This window comes from Carex rostrata, chromosome 1 (assembly GCF_964058835.1).
Source record: "Carex rostrata chromosome 1, lpCarRost1.2, whole genome shotgun sequence".
Lineage (NCBI taxonomy): Eukaryota > Viridiplantae > Streptophyta > Magnoliopsida > Poales > Cyperaceae > Carex > Carex rostrata.
Window position 1 is genome coordinate 18,670,230 of NC_135918.1, and position 23,918 is coordinate 18,694,147.

At 33.0% G+C, this 23,918-nt stretch overlaps 2 protein-coding genes across 2 annotated transcripts in view; both read left to right on the forward strand.

Annotated features, from left to right (window-relative positions):
- The window catches only part of LOC144562408 (putative disease resistance protein RGA3), a 71,202-nt gene that overhangs the window by 27,213 nt on the left and 20,071 nt on the right, over positions 1–23,918 (forward strand). The window lies entirely within an intron of this gene.
- LOC144562453 (uncharacterized) lies at positions 4,767–7,540 on the forward strand. The gene is made up of 2 exons (XM_078311684.1): positions 4,767–6,580; positions 7,437–7,540. Exon 1 carries the CDS (start codon positions 5,597–5,599, stop codon positions 6,494–6,496), a length of 900 nt encoding a protein of 299 aa, XP_078167810.1. The 5' UTR covers positions 4,767–5,596; the 3' UTR covers positions 6,497–6,580; positions 7,437–7,540.

A 23,918-nucleotide genomic window follows, 5' to 3' on the forward strand; every position in this document is an offset into this window, starting at 1 on the left:
GTGGTCATTTTGTTTTACATATTGACCGTCTTACTTCATATTAACACTTATAATATAAATACAAACAATTTTATCAATATTGGAATTTAGAGGATATATGTGCCTTCAGATTCTCTATAAAAACCCATCTTCTTCTTCCATAATTATTGTATATTAATTGTTCAACAATTTGAAACCTACTATTAATTAATTGCTTAAAAAAGATATTACAATTCCGTACTTTTGAGCTTCCACAAATCATTTTAGTCTAGCCTCGAAATAAACTGATTATTCTGGCAAGAATTAAAGTTTGTTTGTGAATTGTTATAATCTTGTTGTTAGACATTTGAATAGATTGATTGCATCCCATTGATCATAGTGAAATGTCTAACAACAACTCTAGTAAATTTTATCAGTTGGAAAGTATAAAGGCGCAACAAATTTTGAAGACGGCGTAGCTATAACAACTCTTGTATATTTTACTCTTTACACTTTATCTTTATTTTATAACTTTACATATTTACATAAAATACGCTGGTGCTTACATTTGAATTTGGTTGATAAGGTCCAACCAAAATGTAATCGAAAATAAATAAACAAAAGTAAAACCCGCTTTGAATATCACTGCACGAATTAATTATCAGGAATAAAATGCACAATGTTACAGCCTAGCAACATGACAATATACAAAAAAGAAAAAGAAATGCTAAAAGCGGTTTTCTGCTATATATGAAACTGACCATACAAATTAATAAAGAATTCGTACTGCTTTGATGCAAATAGGAACGAATAATTCGGTTTTTAACATACAGAGAAACCGGCCCAACCCAAATCAGGCCCAAATGATCAGCGTTGGAACTCACTTAAAATACAGCTAACAACGGCCCAAATTGAATATTGTTCTAATTCGAGATAAATAATTCGTTTCTTTATGGGTTACAAAATGCCTGCTGCTCTCGGTGAGAGGTGCTTTCTCATTCTTCCAGCTATCAACAACTTTACGGTCTAGATTTACTCCCAGCCAGTCAAACTCAATCTGGTTATAAGACATTTTAATTGGTAATTGAGAGATTTGAATTGGTTGATTATTTGTACTCCATTAATCATAGTGAGAGGGACAATTAATCTTGCAATGTAATCTTTGTCAACTGAAAAATATAATGGTGGGATCGATTTGTAGTTGTATTTCAGAGACGTAATTAAGTAAATAGTATGAACTCCATTAACAATCCTCGAATTATTTTTATATTCCGGGAAAACTATATAGGAAAACCAAAAAAAAAAACAAAAAGGAAAAAAACGGAAAAAGGAAAAGAAGAAGAAGAAATGAAGAAATGAAAAAAAAAGATTGTACGATAATTTCAGTCTAGGTAATATATGTCATATCTATTTGGGAGCACCTAGCTATCCCCCATTTTATCCCCCAGTCATTAACTACTTTAATAACTACTAACTACTTAGGGACTACTTACTATTTGGGGACCACATAATATTTGAAAAATTTTACAACTGGTGTGCGCACGTATTCATCTATAATGCATCAAGTATTCATCTATAACACATCAAGTATTCATCCCTAATATATCAAGTATTTTAAAAAAAAATTAGACACGTTTTTAGAGGTGGAATTTTTTTTCTTCGTTCAATCTAATCAATATTTCTGACGATTGGTGAGGAATTTTACAAATCTAAAACCACGAATGTTTTTGACATAATTTTATCTTTAAAATGAGATCCATGATGATATACTTTTGAGTTGTCCGTTGTACAAGTATTCATCCTTCTCGAGAAAGTATTCATTCTCGTCGTGCAAGTGCAAATATAAAAACTAGACACATCACCCATTCATCTTTTATACGTTTTTAGAAGTGGTTTTTTTTCTCCGTTCAATCTAACAAATATTTCTGATGATCTGTGAGAAATTTTGCAAATATAAAACCACAAACATTTTCTACATAATTTTATCTTTCAAATGAGATCCATGATGACATACTTTCGAGTTGTCCGTTGCACAAGTATTAACATCTTGTCACGCAAGTATTCATACCTAAGATATTAAGTATTCATTTATACACATTGAAGTATTCATATATAAGACATTAATTATTCATTCATATATCTCTATTTTTTTTTTTCAAAATTTGTTTTTATGTTATTTATTTAATACGCAGTGGTCTAATTCACCATTAATAAAGCTTTGTTCTTTGTAAAACTCGCTACTTCATGAGGAAGGGGAACATAAACATGAAAGGGATTAATTGCATATACATATACAAAATTATTTTGATACGATCGACAGTGACGGATCTGACCCAGTAGAGACGTGCTCAAGTATTCATTCATACACATTGAAGTATCCATTCATACACGTTGAAGTATTCATTCCTGGTAGAAGCGTGCTTGATTGGGATGGAGTGATGGATGATCTCCGGCAGAACGTTCGCTGGAGCGGGAGCAACAGGCATAGAGGGAAAAAACCGAGGCGAACGCGTAAGAGGGAGAGAGCTTATTGTATTTACCATTTCGAGGTGGGAGAGGGAGGGGAGCTTATCGATGGAAAAACGGAGGTGGAGGAGGAGGTGGGAGAGGGAGATAGAGGCGAAGGTGAGGTGAGGTGTGGGAGGCGAAGGTGAGAGAAGGAGGTGGGAGGCGGAGGTGGGAGAGGTAGAGGTGGGAGAGGGAGGCGGAGGTGGGAGAAGAAGATAGAGGTGAAAGAGAAAAATGAAGGTGGAAGAGAAAGGGAGAAAGAGGAAAGAAATAAATGTTATTAGAAATAGTAGTTATAGTTATAATTAAAATAGAAAGTTAGTTGGGGGATAAAATGGGGGATGGATAGGTGGGGAAAATTATAATTACCCTATCTATTTTTATATGGTACTTTTTGGTGTGTTGTATGTTTAATCATTCATAATTGTCACTTTATACAGTGTGTATTTTATATGGTGTATATTTTTATATCAAAAGATTTTGGAGAAGAGTTTTACATGGTGTGTATAATTATCATTGTAATTTTGCCATATATTTTTTCTTTTCTGAAGCACATTTTTAATAAAGATTTATGAGGTTTTTTGCCAACTGAACCATTTTTAACGGAATGATTTTTTATTTTTTTTATTTTTAAGAAAGACCTATTAGGTTCTTTGATTGATTCATTCTTCAATCACCAAATTTATTTGAGCACATAATTTGATGCCAACAAAAATAATTCAGTATTCAAATAAGGGCCCATAATAAATTTATCATTTATGAGAAGAGATCGAGGCTAGCACGAAGCCTTCCAGATTGTCTCTGTTTTGTGTGTGTCTCTCTTCGTGGCTGCCATACATGGCTACTTCTTCGACAGCTTCCTGCAATGAATCCTCCTCTTCTATCTCCTCTGGTGCATTATCTCAGCGTATTTGCAGTGGTATTGGCAAGCTGGCGAAGTTTCATCAAATGAAAACTGGAAAAACAGAGAAAGATAGAAAAAAAAAACAGAGGAGAGCTAGTGATTGATATTTGTATGAATGAAGGCACGAGCTTTGACCGGCACATCCACGTGTGACTTGTATTGTTTAATTGGTTATTTTCACAACAACAGTATGTGGTAGGTACATTTAATAATTGGTTTTATGTCACACAAAATGATTTCACAAATGGTCCGATGGTTTTGAAATTTTTACTGTTCACAGCAAAACAGCAATTTTAATATGGAGACTGAACTAAAATTCCCACTCTTCTTCTTGATTTTAATAGAAAACAAAAATCAAGTTTGTAGGATGAAATTTGAAATTCAACCCTTATTATTGTCGGATTTTGGTAGCTTCACAGAAAAAATAATAATTAGATGAACGAATGTCTGAAAAGAAGATTTTCCAAGGGTGTAAATGCAATTTCACCTTTAATTAAGGAGTTCCCCAGCATGTGGGCTCTGAAGTGGGTGGGTAGTCGGAAATAAATCTGGTCAATTTGTAACTACAGGGCACAGGGTACATTATCCTTTACAGCATGCATGCAGTAGCGAAGCATGTGACTTTACCTTGTTAACATTAAACGATACCACTTGAAATAACTTCATTGACTGGTGGGGCTTCACTTCAACCTATTACAATCTGTGTTGTACAGCATGGCCAGAGAAAATCTATATTCACACGATAGATTAGTCCTTGAAGTTGGAGAGGAAGAAGAATATCAACTTCATGACCTGCTTCATGATCTTGCAGAGTGGGTTCAAGGTGATGATTTTATCAGAATAGACTCAACTAATTCCAGAGGTGTTTCTTCCCACATGAGCAACGTGTTATCTAGAAGTGAGAACATTCGCCACATCTATTTGCCCGCAAGCATGATAAAAGAACAAAAAGAAAAATTATGCCTCATGAAAAATACACGCACTTTTTGGGTGGAAGCTGATGGTGGTATTGTCCCAAAGAATGTATTGCAAGAGATATTGGAAAACTGGGGAAAACTACGGGTGTTATATCTTTTCAAATGTGTTGATGATTTGCCAGATTCCATTGGCAAGTCAAAACATCTCCGTTACCTCGGTATTAATGGCTATCAGCCTCTTAAGAAGATTCCTGATTCCATATGCAAACTTTACCACCTCCAAAAGCTGGACCTGATAAATTGTGAATCCCTACCCAAGGATTTTTGTGAACTCATTAGCTTGAGGAATGTGGGTATGAAGACAATGTCCCCTGATTCCATATGCAAACTTTACCACCTCCAAAAGCTGGACCTGATAAATTGTGAATCCCTACCCAAGGATTTTTGTGAACTCATTAGCTTGAGGAATGTGGGTATGAAGACAATGTCCCATATTTCTCATGTTGGAAGGCTGACGTCCCTCCAAAAGCTTTTTCATTTCGTTGTAAGGAAGGAATGTGGGTATGAATTGCACCAACTAGAAAATTTAAATCAGCTTTGAGGTGAAATGCGTATTGCAGGTCTTGAGAATGTAGCGAGTACAGAGGATGCGGTAAAGGCCAATTTGAGGAACAAAAAACATATCAAGGGACTACATTTTAAGTGGAAATTTGATGAAAGAGACACTAATAATGCTACACGTCACTCTACTCCACATGTCGAATTATTGGATGCATTACAGCCTCATCCTAGTATAAGTGATCTCACACTTGAAGGATTTGGAGGAGATAGATTTCCAAATTGGCTCTTAAGTCAGAATTCACTAAAACATCTCAGATCGCTAAAATTAGTGGTCTGTAATAAGGTAGAAGAAATCTCATCCATTCACGAATCACTTCCCAGTTGTACAAGCCTTATACTATGGGGATTCAAAAACCTAAAAAAAATGCCTACCTTTCCACCAAATCTGACTTATTTAGAGATTAACAATATCCCTCAAGTTAGTTATTTCTCTGAGGATGATTTGTTGAAGAAGGAAGAAAGAAACCAATCCAAACATGAGGTCGTGAAGCAAATAGTAGACTGCTTGAAATCAGCGGATGTACAATTACCCAAAAATTTTGGGTCAAATATGGAGCATTTTTTTCTGTTTGTGAAACACAGATTGGATGATACTCCAGATCTGATTTTGGATGAGTGGGCAGAGATATTGACATTTGACCCTTAGAATAAAGATTATTCTCGAGACCAGCTTTTGGATGCCTGGGTTATGTTCATGAGTTGCCACATGGAAACAATGTTCTATAAAAATGAAGTGTCTAAGTTGGTTTTACCATCTTCACTCACTCACCTTAAGATATCATTATGTAGCATTACTGATGATGCATTATCCACCTGCATACAATGCCTTGTTTCCCTTTCTATACTGGAACTATCTTTAATTCAGACAATAACCTCTCTTCCTCCCAAGGAAGTCCTATGTTCATTGAAGCACCTCAAGTCTCTTACCATTAAAGGATGCTTTTTGCTCAGTTCCTTGGGAGGTATTGGAGCCTTGACCTCTTTGATAGAGCTCCAATTAGAGAACTGCCCCAATTTGAATATATCAGATGATTCTTTGCCTTCCTCCTTGGAGATACTAGACTTTTATTATTGCTCAAATGCTGCTGTTATTCATGCCCTTAATGTCTCAGATGTTATACATACCCTTGATGTTGGTAATCTGTCTCTTCTCAGGAAGTTGAATTTAATTGGATGTGATGGTCATTTGGAGGGATTGAATTCATTAACTGCACTTTGTAATCTAAGTGTATTGCACTGCCCTGCGATCAACCTCTCATCTCCCATGGACAAGTACGCATGTGCACTTAAACATGTTTTTGTTGATGACTTGAAACTATTGAAGTTGATACTATCAAATGAAACTATTTCCTCAATAGATTATTTGTCAATTATTGACTTTGAAGGAGATTCCTCAGATGATGAGGTTTTTAAATCTCTTACTTCTTTAAAATATTTGATCTTTCATGGTTGGAAAAGTCAAACTACCCATTTGCCGAAGAGCTTGAAAGATCTTGCATCTGTCAACTATATGAGCCTAGTTGACTGTCCAACTCTGACATACCCAGGAATCTTCGTGAGCTGGAAATTAGAGGCTGTCCAACTCTGACGGAGAAGTTCAAGAAGGGTGGCCCTAATTTCCAGGTCCGGTTCAACTCTGACAGATGTACCATTGTGACATTTCCAAGAGAAGGTAAGCTACTTTTGAGACCCCAAAATAAACCATTTCTATATTTAATTTTATATCTTCTATTTATGGATGGATACATCATTTTGATCAGTCCTTAGAGGGAATACATCATTATCTAAAATAAATGTTTTTAGACCCCCTCTTATCATTTTGGTTCGCCAAAGCATTTAAATTCCAGTTGTTTTTCCATGACTAGAAAATCCATAGAGTTTCAATGAGCACCACGAAGAAAATCTCATAAAAAAGAACTTTTTTGAGCAGAGTTTGGCTAAATCCATAATAAAAGAGGAGACAAGGAATCCTCCTGCTGGTATGGTTCAGCACTCATGAACAGTACTAGTGTACCAGACCTCTCTCCTTTTTCCTTTTTCCTTTTTGATCATGCTCTGATTTCTGGTTTGTTGGTATACTGTACTTATTCTTCCTTGGCCTTTTATTTTACGTCTCATTGTGTATGTTTAGAACTTTCAACTTCTATTCAGTAAACCAATTCTTAAATCAATTCTTGTGCATGTGGATTTCCGTCACAGATTCTCTAACATTTTTCTCCAAGAGAAACTATAAGAGTTGTTTTTCCCAGTAGAAATTATTTAATTTACAGCAAACTTGTATCCCAACCATTAACATTTCGGTTTATAAACTTCTTTATTCATTTATAAACTACTTCCGTTCACATATTTAAATATATATTTACTTTGTTTGTAAACACCTGCATGTTACAAGTAAAAGCATCCCAACGATAAATTTACATTGTTAGTAATTAATTGTGACTTTGCAATATTTATATATTATTCATCTGATGGCCATAATTTTTCTCTACTCTATTAATTTTTTGTTCTCAACTCTGTTTCTCTTGCAGAATGAAGGGAAACGTTTTTTCGCTGGACTCACTAACTGTGATTTTCCAACCGAAGGTAAGCTAATATTCAGACCCCATGATAAAACACTTCTATTTTTAAATTTATTTCTTTTCTTTATTGATGGATAGATAGATACATCATTTCGATCAGTCATACAGGGATCTGAACAAATGTATTTAGACCCTCTATCCTTTTGGTACACCAAAACACTTAAATACTATTGTTTATCTTCATGACTGGAAATTTGATAGGAGTTTCAAACGGTGCCTGGAATATTTAATAAAAAAACCCATTAATGAACATAATTGACAAAATTTTGAACAGTACCAATGTTTATGTACCTGGCCACCTTTTCTTACAATCAGTTGTACGAAACATTGATCCGTAGAAAGAAAAAAATGCCTAGTAAAATCAAGACGTCAAGCAGTGGGGCCGGCCACGAATACCGTCTCAGTCATTTAATTTTCTTAAAAAAATGGTATGGTTACACTAATGAGCAGTATCAATGTACCTGTCCTCTTTCCTTTTGCCATTTTAAATATGTTTAATTTGATTTCTTGCTTGTTGATATATCGTGCTTATACTTCCTAGGCCATTTTATTTTAATTCTCATTCTTTTTGTTTCGAACTTGCAAGTTGCAACTTCTATTTAGTAAACCAATTCTTCAATTTATTTTTGTTCCCATGGATTTTAGTCACAAATTCTGGCACATTTTTCTCCAAGAGAAAAGTACAAAAGATTGTCTTTCCCAATAGAAATTACTTAATTTAAAGAAAAATATTTTATTCCAACTATCAGCATTTGAGAGTACGATAAGTATTGAAACTTTTTTATTCATTTTTGAACTTCTTCCAATTACATATTTCAGTATGTCTCTTTTAACAGACATGTCCATATAACAAGTAAAAGCATGAGAAATAAAATCTTTACGTGTTTTTGTGTATTTTTGTCTGTAATTAATCCTGGCATTGCAATATTTTTTTTTTATAATTCATCTGATAGGCATCATTTTTTTTCTACTCGGCTAATGCTATAAAATACTAATATTTTATTCTCAACTCTGTTCCTCTTGCAGAAGAAGGGAGTCATTTTTAGGTTGGCTTGTTTGCTCACTTTCTTCAATTTCTTCTCTGCTGTCTCTCCATATCTCCAACGGCCTCCACCTCCAATTTCCCAAAATTAAAAATTAAACAACAACAAAAAAAAAACTGAAAAACCAAAATAACAACAAAAAAACCAAAAAAAGAAAAGCAAAAAAAGAATCTCCTTTGATTATCTATTAGAAGAAATTAGTTGTATCCATCTTTTTTAAGTCTTCACTCTCCCAACATTTATTGCTGAGAGATTGTATAATTTTTATGTATCTGTTAAACTTGTTTGATGCTTTAATTGTTCTTGGCAAACTATAGAAGAAAAACCAAAAACAACGGAAAAAGGAAAAAAGAAAAAAAAAAGAGAAAAGAAAAAATGAAAAAAAAGATTGTACAATAATTTCAGTCCGGGTGATACAATATTGTTGTGTATATGTCCTATTTTTTTTATATGGTACTTTTTTGTGTGTTGTATGTTGAAGAGTTCATGTGTTTTGAGCTCGTACTTGTCACTTTATACGGTGTGTATTTTTATATGGTGTGTATTTTATATGGTGTGTATTTTATATGGTGTGTAATTATGTGGATATTTCTATGATAAGAGAGCTTGTTGAATTTTTTATGGATAATTCTGGTTTGATATATTTTCTAATTGTTTCTGGTTGGAAAAAGATTTTGCAGAAGAGTTTCATATGATCTTTATTATCACTGTAATTTTCCCTATATTTTTATTTTTTGAAATACATTTTTAATAAAGATTTGTGAGGTTGTTTTCCTAACTGAACCATTTTAAAGGAATGATTTTTTTGTTTTTTTTAAAAGTCCTATTGTACTTTTGATATTTAGGAGTAGATAAAATTTGTTTGGTTTTAGGGGTCTAGTAAGCACTGGTATTTTCACTATCTTTCCTTGCTTGATTTATAGCATAACGGAGACGATCATTCATTCTTCAATCACCAAAGAAAGGAGTACATAATTTGATGCAAACACAAATAATTCACTATTCAAATAAGGGCCCATAATAAATTTATCATTTCTAATCAGATATCGAGTCTACCACGATCGTCTCTGTTTCATGTGTGTCTCTCTCTCTTCGTGGCTGCCTTGGCTCCTCCGGCACATCATCTCAGCATATTTGCAGTGGTATTGGCATGCTGGCAAAGGTTTATCAAGTGATAAACAATAAAAACAGAGAAAGGTAGAAAGAAAAACAGAGGAGAGATGGCTGAGTTATATTGTTATTTCCATGAATGAATGAAAGCGATGGCTGAGTTATATTGTCATACAAGATAATTGGTTTTCACAACAACAGTAGTAGCTACATTTAATAATTGGTTTTATGTCATAGAAATAATTGCATAAATGGTCCTATCTAGCATTTTTCTATTTTGCTCCCTACAAAATTAGTCACTCAAAAATTGGTATTTGTAGAATGATGCAAGCAACCATATATATATATATATATATAGAGGTTGGCTATTCTACTTTCATAAGCATATGTGGGCATATGCTTATAATTTGTTTTTACATTTCCAATGCCCAAATGGTCAATATGAAGCGCTCAACATGTTCTCCATATTAATATGTGCTTGGAGATCAAATTTTATATTTTTTGGAATTTGTTTACTATTTTTCGTTTACATTTTATAATTGGTTTTATATATGTCATACAAAATAATTGCATAAATGGTCCTATCTAGCATTTTTCTATTTTGCTCCCTACAAAATTAATCACTCAAAAATGAGCCATGGAGTAAAACAACTTGGTGCTCCATGACACTATATTTGCATTTTGAAATTCCAAACAACCGATTCGAACCGCTCAACACGATCTCCATATTGAAATATGCTTGGAGACCAAATTTTATATTTTTTTGGAATTTTTTTACTATTTATTAAGCCACTTTGAAAATTGCTGATCCGATGGTCCAGAAATTTTACTGTTTTCTACTGTTTACAGCAAAACAGCGATTTTCAAAATTGCTTAATAAATAGTAAAAAAATTTCAAAAAATGTAAAATTTAGTCTCCAAGCACATTTCAATATGGAGAACATGTTGGAAGGTTCAAATCGGTTGTTTAGATTTTTAAAATGGAAATATGGCGTGGAGTATAAACGTGTTTTACTCCATGGCTCACCCAAGTCAATCCCATATATATATATATATATATATATATATATATATATATATATATTTGTTTCACACCAATTGTTTTTGAAACTAGTTAAAAACTTATTAATTAATTGAGTTATTATGAGTGTAGTTTAGCAATTTATTTACAAAAAATCATGCTAATTTAATCATAAATGACACAATGTTAAAGCCTGCACGAAAAATATACAAAAAGAAGAACGGAAAAGAAATGCTCAACAACATTTTTCTGTGATGAACACAAGTTCACTGAGAATCATATAGAGGAACCTGACTATACAAAGAAATAATTCCTGCTGCTTTGATCCAATTAGGAATTATTGACTGTTTAATGTAGAAAGAAACAGGCCCAACCCAATTCAGGGCCCAATAATGAGCAATGGAACTCACTCTAAAGACAGCTTACAATGGCCCAAATTACATATTGTTTACAAATGCACATGCGAACGAAAAAAGATAAGCGAGCAATTTGAGAGAATATTTCATCGGGGAGACGGGGAGGCGAATAAGGTTTATTCTCTCGATTATTTAATTAATCCTTGGCGACCCTTGTAATGGCCGTATTAGATTAAAAAATAAAGTGTCGGTAGCTTGGCAGAGAAAAATAATTGTCTTAAAAGAAGAGATTCGAGGGTAGGTACATAGGAAATTTCATCTTAATAACAAAATTACCCAACGCCTGGGCTCCAAAGTGGAGTTACAGAGGTTACATTATATGGTGTAGCATCAATGCGCAGTGGCGAAGAATGTGATTGAACTCAACATTTTTTACCAAAGCAATTTTAAATAATTAAATGTATCAGCTTAATCTTTAACGGTACAACTTCCAGTGACAGTTTGGGTTCACCTCTACTTTGGGTATGAATTATAGGACTATTATCTTGATCTCAGTTTCTGGACTTCATTTATTTTGAAACAAGGAAATAATTGAATTTTTTTTTTCTTATGACCTGCTTAACATTGTTGTAGGTTTGGGAATAATGAAATTAATTAGTTGTGCCATCTCCTCATTTCTATTAGATTTCTTATAACCTGGTGAACTTGTTGGAGAATATATGACCAATACTACTAGCTTTGGAACTGGGTGCTTTTTAAAAACTTGCATTCATTCTTTTTACTGGTTTGACCTGATGGAAACAAACATGGTGGTATGTACTATCAGCTTCCGCCAAAAAAAAATCAAGTTGTTATCTTGTTTTAATAATTACAACCAGTTTTCAAAGTACTATTTTATTTACTGGTACCAAGGTATAAATGTTGTCTTTAGATTATTTTTTTGTTCTCTTTTTTTTTTCTTCTGTTTTTTCTAACCGGAAGATGTACAAATTGAAATCCATTCAAAATGTGGGCAGATTTGATAATTTAATATATGTTTTGGACATTTATAAAAATTTCGCTTGGGTAATAGATATTATTGACTAATTCAACAAATAAAATATCCTTACCGTAAAATTATTGACAAAATGCCTTTGTGGACCTCTAATTTCCCGTCCCTTTCTCATTTCCTCTTAGTTATTTCGTTTTCCTCATTTCTCCTCCTTTCTATTCCTTGACTGTAATTTTGGTAATATTTTAGAGAAAAGAAGACTTCAGCGTATAATGAACACAACACAACAATTTTTTAGTCTAATAATTCATTATTCTAGATGCTGAAATTTTTGAGATGCAATCTAATGACTAATGTCAAAAATGTCAATTTGGGAGTTATTAATATTTCTCTATTTTCTACATGCATAGCTAAGATGGAAGGTAAAGAGAGGGGAAATTGGGGCCCACAGGGGTACTTTGTCAAAAAAAATTAGAAGAGAAGTATTTTGTTTGATGATTTTGAAAAGAAAAGCACTTTGTAAAATTTCTCATTATAGGATTAATTTATGCCCATCCAATTGAATGGGATGTCCTAAAAAGAAGAGCTATTGATTTTAGATCCTGTTCATATATAATATATAATCAACAGTCGATATGAATAATCTTTAATGGATATCGCGGTTTGGACCTTTTAATAAAATGCATACAATAATTCAGGAAATGAATGAGATAAAAAGTATATATCGACCTGAATTATATTTAACATGCAGATATTAGTTTGGATGATATAAACATCACACAAATTAAATGACAAATTTGGTCCATTATTTTTCTTTGAACAATCTGATCTAGTATAGGTGTGTTTCGCACATTCCTAAATGTGTAACTAATTGGTTAATTTTGATAATATGGCTGGAACGATTTGGGAAAATATATGTTACCGGGAGATAGAAGGGAATGAAGGAGAAGGGGAGGTGAATAAAATTTCTGCTCTTCACAGTATTTTTATTAGTAAAAATATAAGTTAGTAGGACGAAATTTGAAGATTTAATCAATCCTTAATTGTTGACCCTTGTTATGGCCGGGTTAGAAAAAAACAAATGAAGTCGGTGGCTTGATAGAGAAAAATAATTAGATAAATAATTAAAAGAAGAGATTCCAGGGATAAAAATCATCCACTGTATGGGCTCCAAAGTTCCTAAATTTACCCCCTAAACTTTCAAGATTCTGTTATGTTATTTTTCTGCACACAATCTGCGGACTATTTTGGTGAGTTTTTTTTGCCAATTTTTTTAAATAGGAAAATAAATTAAAAAATATCGACAATGGAAAATGGATTTGTTGAAATTCAACATATAGAAAAAAACGTGATAGTCCATGATGTCCATAGGACATTTATAGAGCATCATGTCTTGCTTTGCGAAATCAACTTGCCATTGATTAACGGAATAAACTAGGTGTTGTATAGTATCTAGGCCTACTTGTGCCGGTCTGCCTGCACCAACTGTTTTTTTTCTACAACGGCCTGATCAAACAAAAAAAAAAAATATATATATATATATATATATAAAAGCAAGCCATTTTTATATATCCCGGCCTTGGGCAGAGGAAAAAAAAATGTGGCCGCTTTGCTATATCACAACCTAGTCCTACCACCGACTAACCCACCAACAAAGTGTTTTGAAATTTCCTTTTTTCTCTGGCCGTGATGGATAATAAAATTCTTTTTTTTCGCTGTTTAATTAGTTAGGATCGATTAATCTTTTTTGTTAAGTTGGACGTGATGAGACAACATTCCTTGAACGTTATAAACCATCACAAAAGATTCGTATTATTTTTGTTATCTTTATGCACATAACAACACAATTTTGGTGCGTACGCAATCAAGATGTGAATTTCCAAACAAGGGATGATCAGGTCAGAATTTTAAAAGTTTAGGGTGGTAACTAAAATATTTCGGTCCAAAGTAGGTGGGTAGTCAATTTCCTCCTCCTACCAGCTACAATAATTGGAGTTACAGAGCTTACATTATTATAATCTTATGCAGCATGCATGCTGTATTGCTGTGGCGAAGAATGTGATTTAACTCGGCAGCATGCTAAAATCTTCAACGGTACAATTAAATTTCCAGGAAAATAAACCTGTTGTTATTAATTTCTTGGGAAGATCAGGAACTTGTTATTTCAATTCTAACCATTCAAACTTTTTTATGCACGAATCTCAATGAAATTCGATGGCTGGGATTGGAATAATAGGTTCCAGTGACTGTGTGGCTTCACCTCTGCCACGATAAACTATTTAACAAATAATTAGTTAGTGATAGTCATTTGAAAGCATTTTTTTTAATTTGTTGCCAAACCAGAACCACTTTTATTATAAGTCCTTTCCTCTATCCACCCACAAAATTTAATACATTACTATCTCATGTGGTACGTACCACTCCTTCCCACTTTCCTCAACTTTCCTCTCAACAGTCAACATGTGTCAGCTCTCTCTTTCCACCAAAACACCATTGTTGAAAACATAGAAAGAACCATTGAACTCGATCAGATCCAAGTTTTTTCCCCTATCTACACACCCACAAAATTTCACACATTACCATCTCATTTCGAACTTCCCTCAACTCTCTCCGCAACTAAGAGCGTGTTCGTTTGTCACGGGATTACATGAGATGGGATTTGATGGGAATAGGAGCCTAATTTTGAAAAAATGGGATCCTAGCTGCACGGGTACAAACGGGATTGATTATGGGATTGTGTTAAAATAAGTGTTCGGTTGTATTATGAGATTAATTGTAAGAAGTCTTGACTTATTGAAAAAAAAATTATTTCACTATTTCTATTTACATTTGCAAATTTGACTAATATACACTTTTGTTTTTTGATAATTTGTACATAAAATAATTAGACAAATAAAATTTATTGTAACTTGTAAAAAAAAAAGAAAAATTGATGTCTGGATCCTTCCAGACAGTTAGTCGTGCCGCGAGAAGTTTTGATTTATTTAAAAAATGTATTTCATTATTTCTATTTACTTTGGCAAAAAATTGTAAACAAAATAATTAGACTAATAGTTATCCAAAAAATTAAAACAATTTGTATACAAATAATTACACTTAAGAAATTTGTTGTAAATTGAATATTGATGTCTGGATCCATATGTACAATTAGTCCCACATGCATTTGTAAAATATTACAACTAGTTATATATAAAACTCAAATCTATTTTTTTGTGTCATAGGTAAAGTACAAAAGAGAGGAGAGAAAGTTCTCCACTTTTGCGTGGCCAGTGGAGGACAGAGGAGAGAGATAGAGAAAGAGGAGAGAGAATTTGGGAAAAAAATAAATTAGCTCAGACTCCGTGTTCATATTCCCATAATTTTGTACTACTATGAAACAATTGGGAATTACTCTAAGAAATAATGTGGGTACAAAATCATGCAGCCGAACGCATGATAGAAATAAAAGTTCATTTTTCTGAAAATCCCACCTAACCCATACAATTTCCAAGCGTCCAGTGACCCAACTTTCCTTAAAACGTGTACGAAGAGAAGGCCAGCCATGGTGGCTGTGGTGGCCGTTCTCACTCCCATTGGGTGGCTGGCGGTCCCCTTGTTCAAAACACTATTCGATTGTAAAAAATAATAGAACAACTCAAGAATACAAAACTCTCATGAATTACTCTTTTCTCTCTTATTTTTATTTATTTTCTTTCTTAATTAATTTACACGGCTATAGCATCTCCTTTTCATCAATAGAACTTGGTATCTTTAGCAAATCAATTATACAATCTAATATTAGAAGAAAATCAACTATTATCTCTATATGAAATAATATATATGCTGTGCATATCCATCTTCCCTTCTTCTCATCTTCTTTCCTTTTTTCGACATATCTTGTTTGATTTTCAAATCTTTAGCTACCGAGTGTATTCTCAACACTCCCTCACACGAAGGCAAGTAAATATCCACCATTCCAATCTTCTCTAGCATTTATTCAAAAGGTTTAGTTGTCGCTGCTTTAGTTAAGATATCATCAACTACCTGTTCTGTGGATCTAACAAATGGTGGAGATATAATTTTATAATCAAGTTTTTTTTTAATAAAATGTCGATCTACCTCTATGTATTTTGTCCTGTCGTGCTGTACTAGATTGTGTGAGATGTCTATGGCAGCCTTGTTATTAGAGTACAATATCATTTCATATTTGTATTCCACTCCTAACTCAGTAATCAACTTTCTCAACCATAGTAGCTCACAAATTCCTTTCACCATCCCCCTAAATTCGGCTTCAGCACTAGATAGGGCAACCACATTTTGTTTTTTACTTCTCCATATCACCAAGTTATGTCCAACAAATCTAAAGTAGCCCGAAGTTGATTTTCTATCCATGATGTTTCTTGCCCAATCTGCATCTGTATAGCCTTCGATCTTTATATGTTTATTCTTCTCAAACTTGATTCCTTTACCGGGTGTCCCTTTGAGGTGTCGCAATATTCGTATGACAGCTCCCATGTGGTCTTTACTTGGGTTGTGCATGAATTTACCCCTACTGCATATACTATGTCTGGTCGGGTATGCAATAGGTATATTAGTTTACCAACTAACCTCTGATATCTTTGTTTGTTTGTGGGACATTGTGTTGGTCCCAAAGGCACCTACAGGGGGGGGGGGAGTGGGTGCGGGTGAATAGGTCTTTTGAAACTTTTTAATCTAAATTAAAAATTAAATTATCTAGCGTGTCTATAAGTTATTCTCGGCGGAAACTCGAATAACTTGAATCTAAACTAAAATATAAAATAAATAAACTAAATAGTAGAGTTTAGAGACACTTGACACGAGAGTTGTTTACAGAGTTCAGCACTAATGCCTACGTCTCCAGGGTCCATGACCTTTGAGATGGCGCGCCTTTCTTTACTCAATGAGAAAGAAATATAAGGTGGAACCGGTGAACCCTTACAATCTTATGGGAAGTCACACGACCCGAACACGAGCACTAAAGGTAAAATGAAACAACCCGATTCACGAGGATTCAAGGATTGCAAGGTGAGCGCAAGACTCAAGATAACAAGGGTGAGCACAAAGGCTCAAAAAGTTACAAGGTGTTTGTAGTAAATATAGATCTCTCACAAGTCGCTCGGATTATTGAAGTTGTTTGAGTATGGTAGAGGAGATCTTCAGTTATTGAATGAGTATTGAAGTTTAAGGTCTAGCAACCATGGTGGCTCTCTTGTGAATTGAGGAGATAAAGTCTGACGGCTGGAGCACACCTTAAAGGGAGAATGACAAATCTAGGTTTATAGACGTTAGCATATCTGATATCTGTCTTCCACAGCTTATACCGATTCATCCGTTCATATTTTGAACAAGGTTATTACATAGAAGTTGTAGATCTCGGTCTCCTGGAAATTTCAAGTTTTTATTCACTCAAATCAGAGTTCATATGACCAAACGGCGGCAAACATGCGAAAAGTGCGCAGGCTGACAGAATTCTGGTGTTGCAACGGTCCGAGTAGAGTTGCAACAGTCCGTCTCTCGAAGTCTCTGGAATCCAGACCGTTAGGAGCTGGTCTAGACCGAATTAAACCTGCGTGGTTGGTACTTTTACCGTTATAATGGTCATCAATTATACTGGAAGTTTAGAACTCTTCAAACATGTGTATCTTCGTGCTCGAGTGTCCGATTTCGGCATATGACCACTTTTCGGAAAGCTTATGAAGAGTAGATGTTGATTTTGAAGTTTTATCCTTCATTGGAACAACAATGCAGTCAGTTATCTCAATGACAAAGGAAATAACCTTAACAGTCTTGTTGCATTTTTAAATCTTATGAACCTGCACACATCTCAACTCAAGGAAATTGTTAAATACAATTTATGTATGTTTTACAAATCTAGCTAAACATACAAGTCGAGGACTCTAAAAGCCAACACATTGTTTATGACAGATTTCAAATTTCACATTTTGTTCCAATAGGGTACCAACCGATTTACAATCCATCTCCCAGTTTCGACCAAAAGATCAAGAACATATTCCTTTGAGAAAGAAGTATACCTTTCCTCATTCTTGACACTTCAATTCCCAGAAAATATTTTAGACCTTCCAAATTTTTTGTTTCAAATTCTTTCGAGAGTTTTGTTTCAAGTCTATCATCACCTATAATAATCATGTCATCAACATAAATAATAAGGATTGCAATTTACCTTCACTTCTTTTAAAGAACATGGTGTGATCGGAGTCTCCCTGACTATACCCATGCCCTAGGTGATTGTTTCAAGCCATACAATGTCTTCTCCAGCTTGCACACCTTATTTGCCGGTCCAATGTGTTCGTAACTGGGGGGTAGATCCATATAAATTTCTTCTTCCAAATCATCATAAAGAAATGCATTTTTTGTTAGTATGTAATAATCTAGAAGTCAATAATACGTTAATTTTATCATATATTTTTTGTTAGTATGTAATAATCATTTTGTTACCTTAAGTATTATTGCATTTATAAATCATTTCGAGTTCATGACTGGAATTGTAAAACTTCATAATATAGATGATATATACTCTTAAAAGTCTCTAACCGAGATAATTAGCAGGAAAACTAATTGACCGCTACAAGGTTAGTATGTGGAATAATTTGTTTCATGTCACACAAAATAATTTAATAAATGGTCCTATATTTCTAGCATTTTTCTATTTTGATCCCCACAAAATTAGTCCCTTAAAATTTGGCATCTGTACTACAAAGGGAGAGAAGCGAGCAACTTGAGACAATATTTCATAGGGGAGATAGAAGGGAATGAAGGAGAAGGGGAGGTCAATAAGATTTTGGTTAATTTTCTATTTAACCTTGTCGACCCTTGTTATGACTGTATTGAAAACAAAAAAAAAAATGAAGTTGGTAGCTCTATAGAGAAAAATAATTTGTCTTAAAAGAAGAGATTCGAGGGTAAATACATAGGATAAATAATTAATTACAAGCACAATTAAAGGTTAACAAAAATGAAACTTAATATATAATTAAAATTTGCCAACTGTTTACAAACTTTTAGTTTAAATTCAATAAAAAATAAATAAAACCATCAATATAAAAATAAAAAACTTTTAGTTTAAATTTATCAAATACAAAACCGATACTTTTCTTAAACAAGCTACAATTTTTTTATGCTTTTAATGAAGATAAAATGGATACTTTATAAATTTAAAATGCGTTTTAATATAAAAGATAATAAAATGGGTAAATTTGTGAGTTTTGCATGTTTAGATGGGGGAATACGTATTTTCAAAATTTAGAGAGAGAAATACGTAACTTTGAAGTTTTTGAGTGGCATACATGAAATTCCCACAATATTAGTTAACACAAGTTTTTACCACATGTTATAATTCATTTTATTATTAAGTAATTTTAGGAAGAGAAGAACGACAGAGCGATATGACGAACGAAGCATCTTAGAAAGCTACCTACGTCATTTAATTATATATATAGCAAGAGTGAGTCTATGGTAATATGCATATCACGGGTTGTTACCGTGCTACGGCTCTATATTTAAGTTTTTAAATCCTAACGGTCGATCCGAACCGTTCATCTTGTTCTCCATATTAATATGTGTTTGGAGACCAAATTTTACATTTTTTGAAATTTTTTTACTATTTTTTTAGATATTTAGAAAATCACTTGATCTGAAAATTCTGGACCATCCAAAAACAGTGATTTTCAATAAATCTAAAAAAAATAGTAAAAAAATTTCAAAAAATGTAAAATTTGGTCTCCAAATACATATTAATATGGAAAACAAGATGAACGGTTCGGATCGACTGTTAGGATTTGAAAACTCGAATATAGAGCCGTAGAACGGTGCCAAATCGTGATATGCATATTACCATAGACTCACTCATATAGCAATATGATGAAGCAAACTATTAGTCAAATCTTAAACCAATTAGCAAGTTGCCAATAATTGTTTAGATTCTAATTAATTTATCAATTATAGCATGTGATCGATCACTAGGTCTTATATGGATCTGTGGTTGGAGATGGCGACTTTATATAAAGGGGGAATTTCACGTATATCCCTCAAAAACTTCAAAATTACGTATTTCGCCCTCTAAAGTTTGAAATTACATATTTCACCCTCTAAACTTCAAAAACTCACAAATTTACCCATTTTATTGTATTTTATATTAAAACTCATTCTAAAATCTTAAAATACCCATTTTACCCTTTATTAAAAGAATATAAAACCCATCAAACTCAAATTTAAAAATAAAGGGTTCCTCTACCGTTTGATCCGTGTGCATTGCATTAAGATCTGTGCATAGTGCTTCAATTTCGTGTTGATCTAGCATGCACGGATCTTAAAGCAATTTTGATTGGTGCGCATCACATTAAGATCTGTGCACATCATATCAATATACGTGCGTGTTCGCATCAAGATTCGTGCTGATCTTGCGCACGCATATTTAAAAGCAGTTTGGACGGTAGAAAAATTGTTCAGATTCAATTTTGAGTTTGATGGGCTTTATATGATTTTAATAAAAGGGTAAAATGGGTATTTTATAAATTTAGAATGAGTTTTAATATAAAAGACAATAAAATGGGTAAATTTGTGAGTATTTGAAGTTTAGAGGGGGAAATATGTAATTTCAAACTTTAGAGGGGGAAATATGTAATTTTGAAGTTTTTGAGGGGTATACGTGAAATTCCCCCTTATATAAAACATTTGAGATAATCACTATGATATATAATCACTTAAAAAATCTTTTCCCTATCTAATTAGGATCGAAATAAATTTGTTCCTTTATTAATTTTAAAAAATTAAAAGATGCTGTGGTTCTTGAGTTTTGAAAATCTAACTTTCAATTAAAATATTATTAATTGAAACATGGAGTCAAGTTGTTCTCCTAATTATTTCCTGTTTATACCTATTAATATATGAATATCAAATATTATATGTTAATAAGGTTCTAAAAGATAGATACACTAGTACAGAAAATGCGACCATACACGGTATATCATACACTGATGTGAAAAAACTACATTAACAATGTATAATGGGACGAGGCTAGAAATTTCTTCAAACACAATTTATACTCCTCTTCAGTTTTTTCTTGTAAGAAGAGCAGAAGCAAAAATCACTGATTGCTAATGATGCTTCACACCGATAAAAAGAACATGCCAACATTAAATAAGGCAATAATCATCGGCAAATTAAAAATGTATTAGTACCAACAGGTACTAACATTGTAAAGAGGTACAAGCAACAACACAAAAGGAAATCAACAAAAAATGGATTGCAAACACTTTCATGCTTCAAACATTTTCGAAGAAACAGAATTGTTAATTAATCCGTAATTAAAAACATCAAATTCGCATTTTCTGTATTAGTGTATCTATCTTTCACAACCTTATTAACATATAAAATTTGATATTCTTTTATTAGGTAAACAGAAAATAATTAGAACAACAAGTAGACTCCCTTTTTTAATTAATAATATTTTAACTGAAAGTTAGAGTTTCAAAACTCAAGAACCACAACATCTTGTAATTTTTTAAAACTAAAAAAGGAACAAATATTTGGCTCCTATCGATTTTTCAAGTGATTATTTATCACAGTGATTATTTCAATTGTTTTATATAAAGTCGCCTAATCAACTATTGCCACCTATTACCAACTAGCAAGCTGTTTAATTAAGATATCCATAAGATCTAGTAATCGATCACATGCTATTTGGCTCCTATCGATTTGCCGTCGTTTGTAGACCCCTTTTCCCTTTCCTCTAGACTTGTGTCATGTTCTTGCCACCCCTGAAATTTATTTCGAATTCAGCTAGCAATTGAGTCCAGAACTTGATAGCATATGTGCAACTCCACAATATGTGGTCCCGGGTTTCTAGTCTGTTTGAACCGCAAAGGTGACATCCCTGTTGAACCGTGCAACCACGATATGCCATGACCTCCTAAGTGAGGATCTTGTGCTAACATAATTACTTAATAATAAAAACCCTTGTGCTAACTAATTGAAGGCGGTGAAGGCGAACTTTGATTTTTTTTTTTTTTTTTTTCTTTTTGGTTGAAACTGATCTGCCAAACTTTTAGAGTAATTAACAGTGTAAGTAATATAAATATGTGAAATAAATGAAGATAGAGAAAGAGTAACGAACATAAGGGTTATTAACAGAGCTCCGACTAGCTACGTTGGGTGACAAACTCGTCTAAGCTTCTACGTCTTTGTAGATTCGCAATCTATAATTATCTATGTGTCTTAATTTGTACTTTTTTTTCAACTGACAAAGGTTACAGTATATATAAATTTTATTCTCTCACTGTGATCAATAGACTACAATCAATCGATTCAAATTAATCTTTAAATCAATTTTTTCTTGTCGGAATAGTGAATTTATATGATGAGTACACTGCTAATTAGTCCAGTGAGTAGATGCAATTCATACGATGAATACACTGCTAAGTAGTTAGTGAGAATGGTAGGGAAACAGTGGACGTTTTTGGTTTATAGTTTTTCTATGGTTTTTAATTAAAGTATTAATTATGTTTTATTCAGGGCAGAAAATACAATAATACGATAAAATTGTTACAAACTAATAACGAAACATCAATATATAGTTATATTGGGCGAATTTCATGAATGCCCCTCAAAATCTTCAAAATTACATATTTCTCCTTCTAAATTTTTAAATTACGTATTCCCCCTCTAAAATTCCAAAACTCACAAATTTACCCATTATATTTTCATTTATATTAAAACTCATTTTAAATTTATATAATACCCATGTTGCCATATATAGAGTACAATGGCTAACATGCTTCCTCTATTATTTCAATAGTATGCTTCCCACTTCCAAAACCTATTGAATCGATTTTGAATGACAAATCTAAACCGATCTCCTTAACAAATGCTTCATTTCCATATATTTTTTTTTAAAGTTGGAATTTATTTACGGTGAAATCAGGCGGCAAACAACAATGAATGTTTTAGTGCATTAAAATGCGAACAAAACTTACATATTTTAACTGCTTAACTTGAATGCTAATAAATTCCGCCAAGAATAACTTTAGAACACATTTGAACTTTATAACTTGGGTTAAAAACAACGATTTTTATGGTCCAAATTTGTCTGAAGAACAACAATTTTCAATAAATCTAAAAAAAAGTAAAAAGTTTCTAAAAAAAAGGCAAATTTGGTCTCCAAGCACATTAATATGGAGAACAAGATGAAAGGTTTGTATTGGTTATTTGGACTTTGACTGTGGTGATTTATAGTCTAATGTACAAAAAATGCCTATGCATTGCAATGTATGGTAGCTTTACTCTCTCTCTCTCTCTCTATATATATATATATATATCAACAACTAATGTTGCATGTCTGAACCACTACCACTACCAACACCTACAACATCAAAATCAAACTTTATCCAATTAACAATTTTAATCATAAGATTATGTACATTGTTCAAGAAAAAAAAAAGTTTTTAAAATAAATTAATAACCTCAGTTTTGTGAGGTTTGAGAATAAATTGCATATTGGTAATAAATTAAGTTGAGTCCGTGTCCCCGCACGTATCTGAGGTGCAATTGAAACAAATGGATAGTTCAGTTTAATTTTATTCAGGCCAAACTCAATCTGGTGGCTGTTGAAGCTGTAGGGGTCTGCTTCAAGATTCGTGCCAAATGTCAAGATCTGAAAGAGATTTTATTAATGCTTATCAAATGTCCATCTTTATAATTAAATGTTTATCAACTTGATTGGAACATGGGTTACAAGTTATATCACCTCTATGCTTTCAGCGAAACACCCTTTTCTAATTCTAAGGCAAAATAGAAAAGGAAAAAAATAAAAAGAGAGAAAGAACCGTTGATCTTGATCAGATCTAAGTCCTTTCCCCTACCTACAAACAAAATTTGCCATATTACCATCTCATC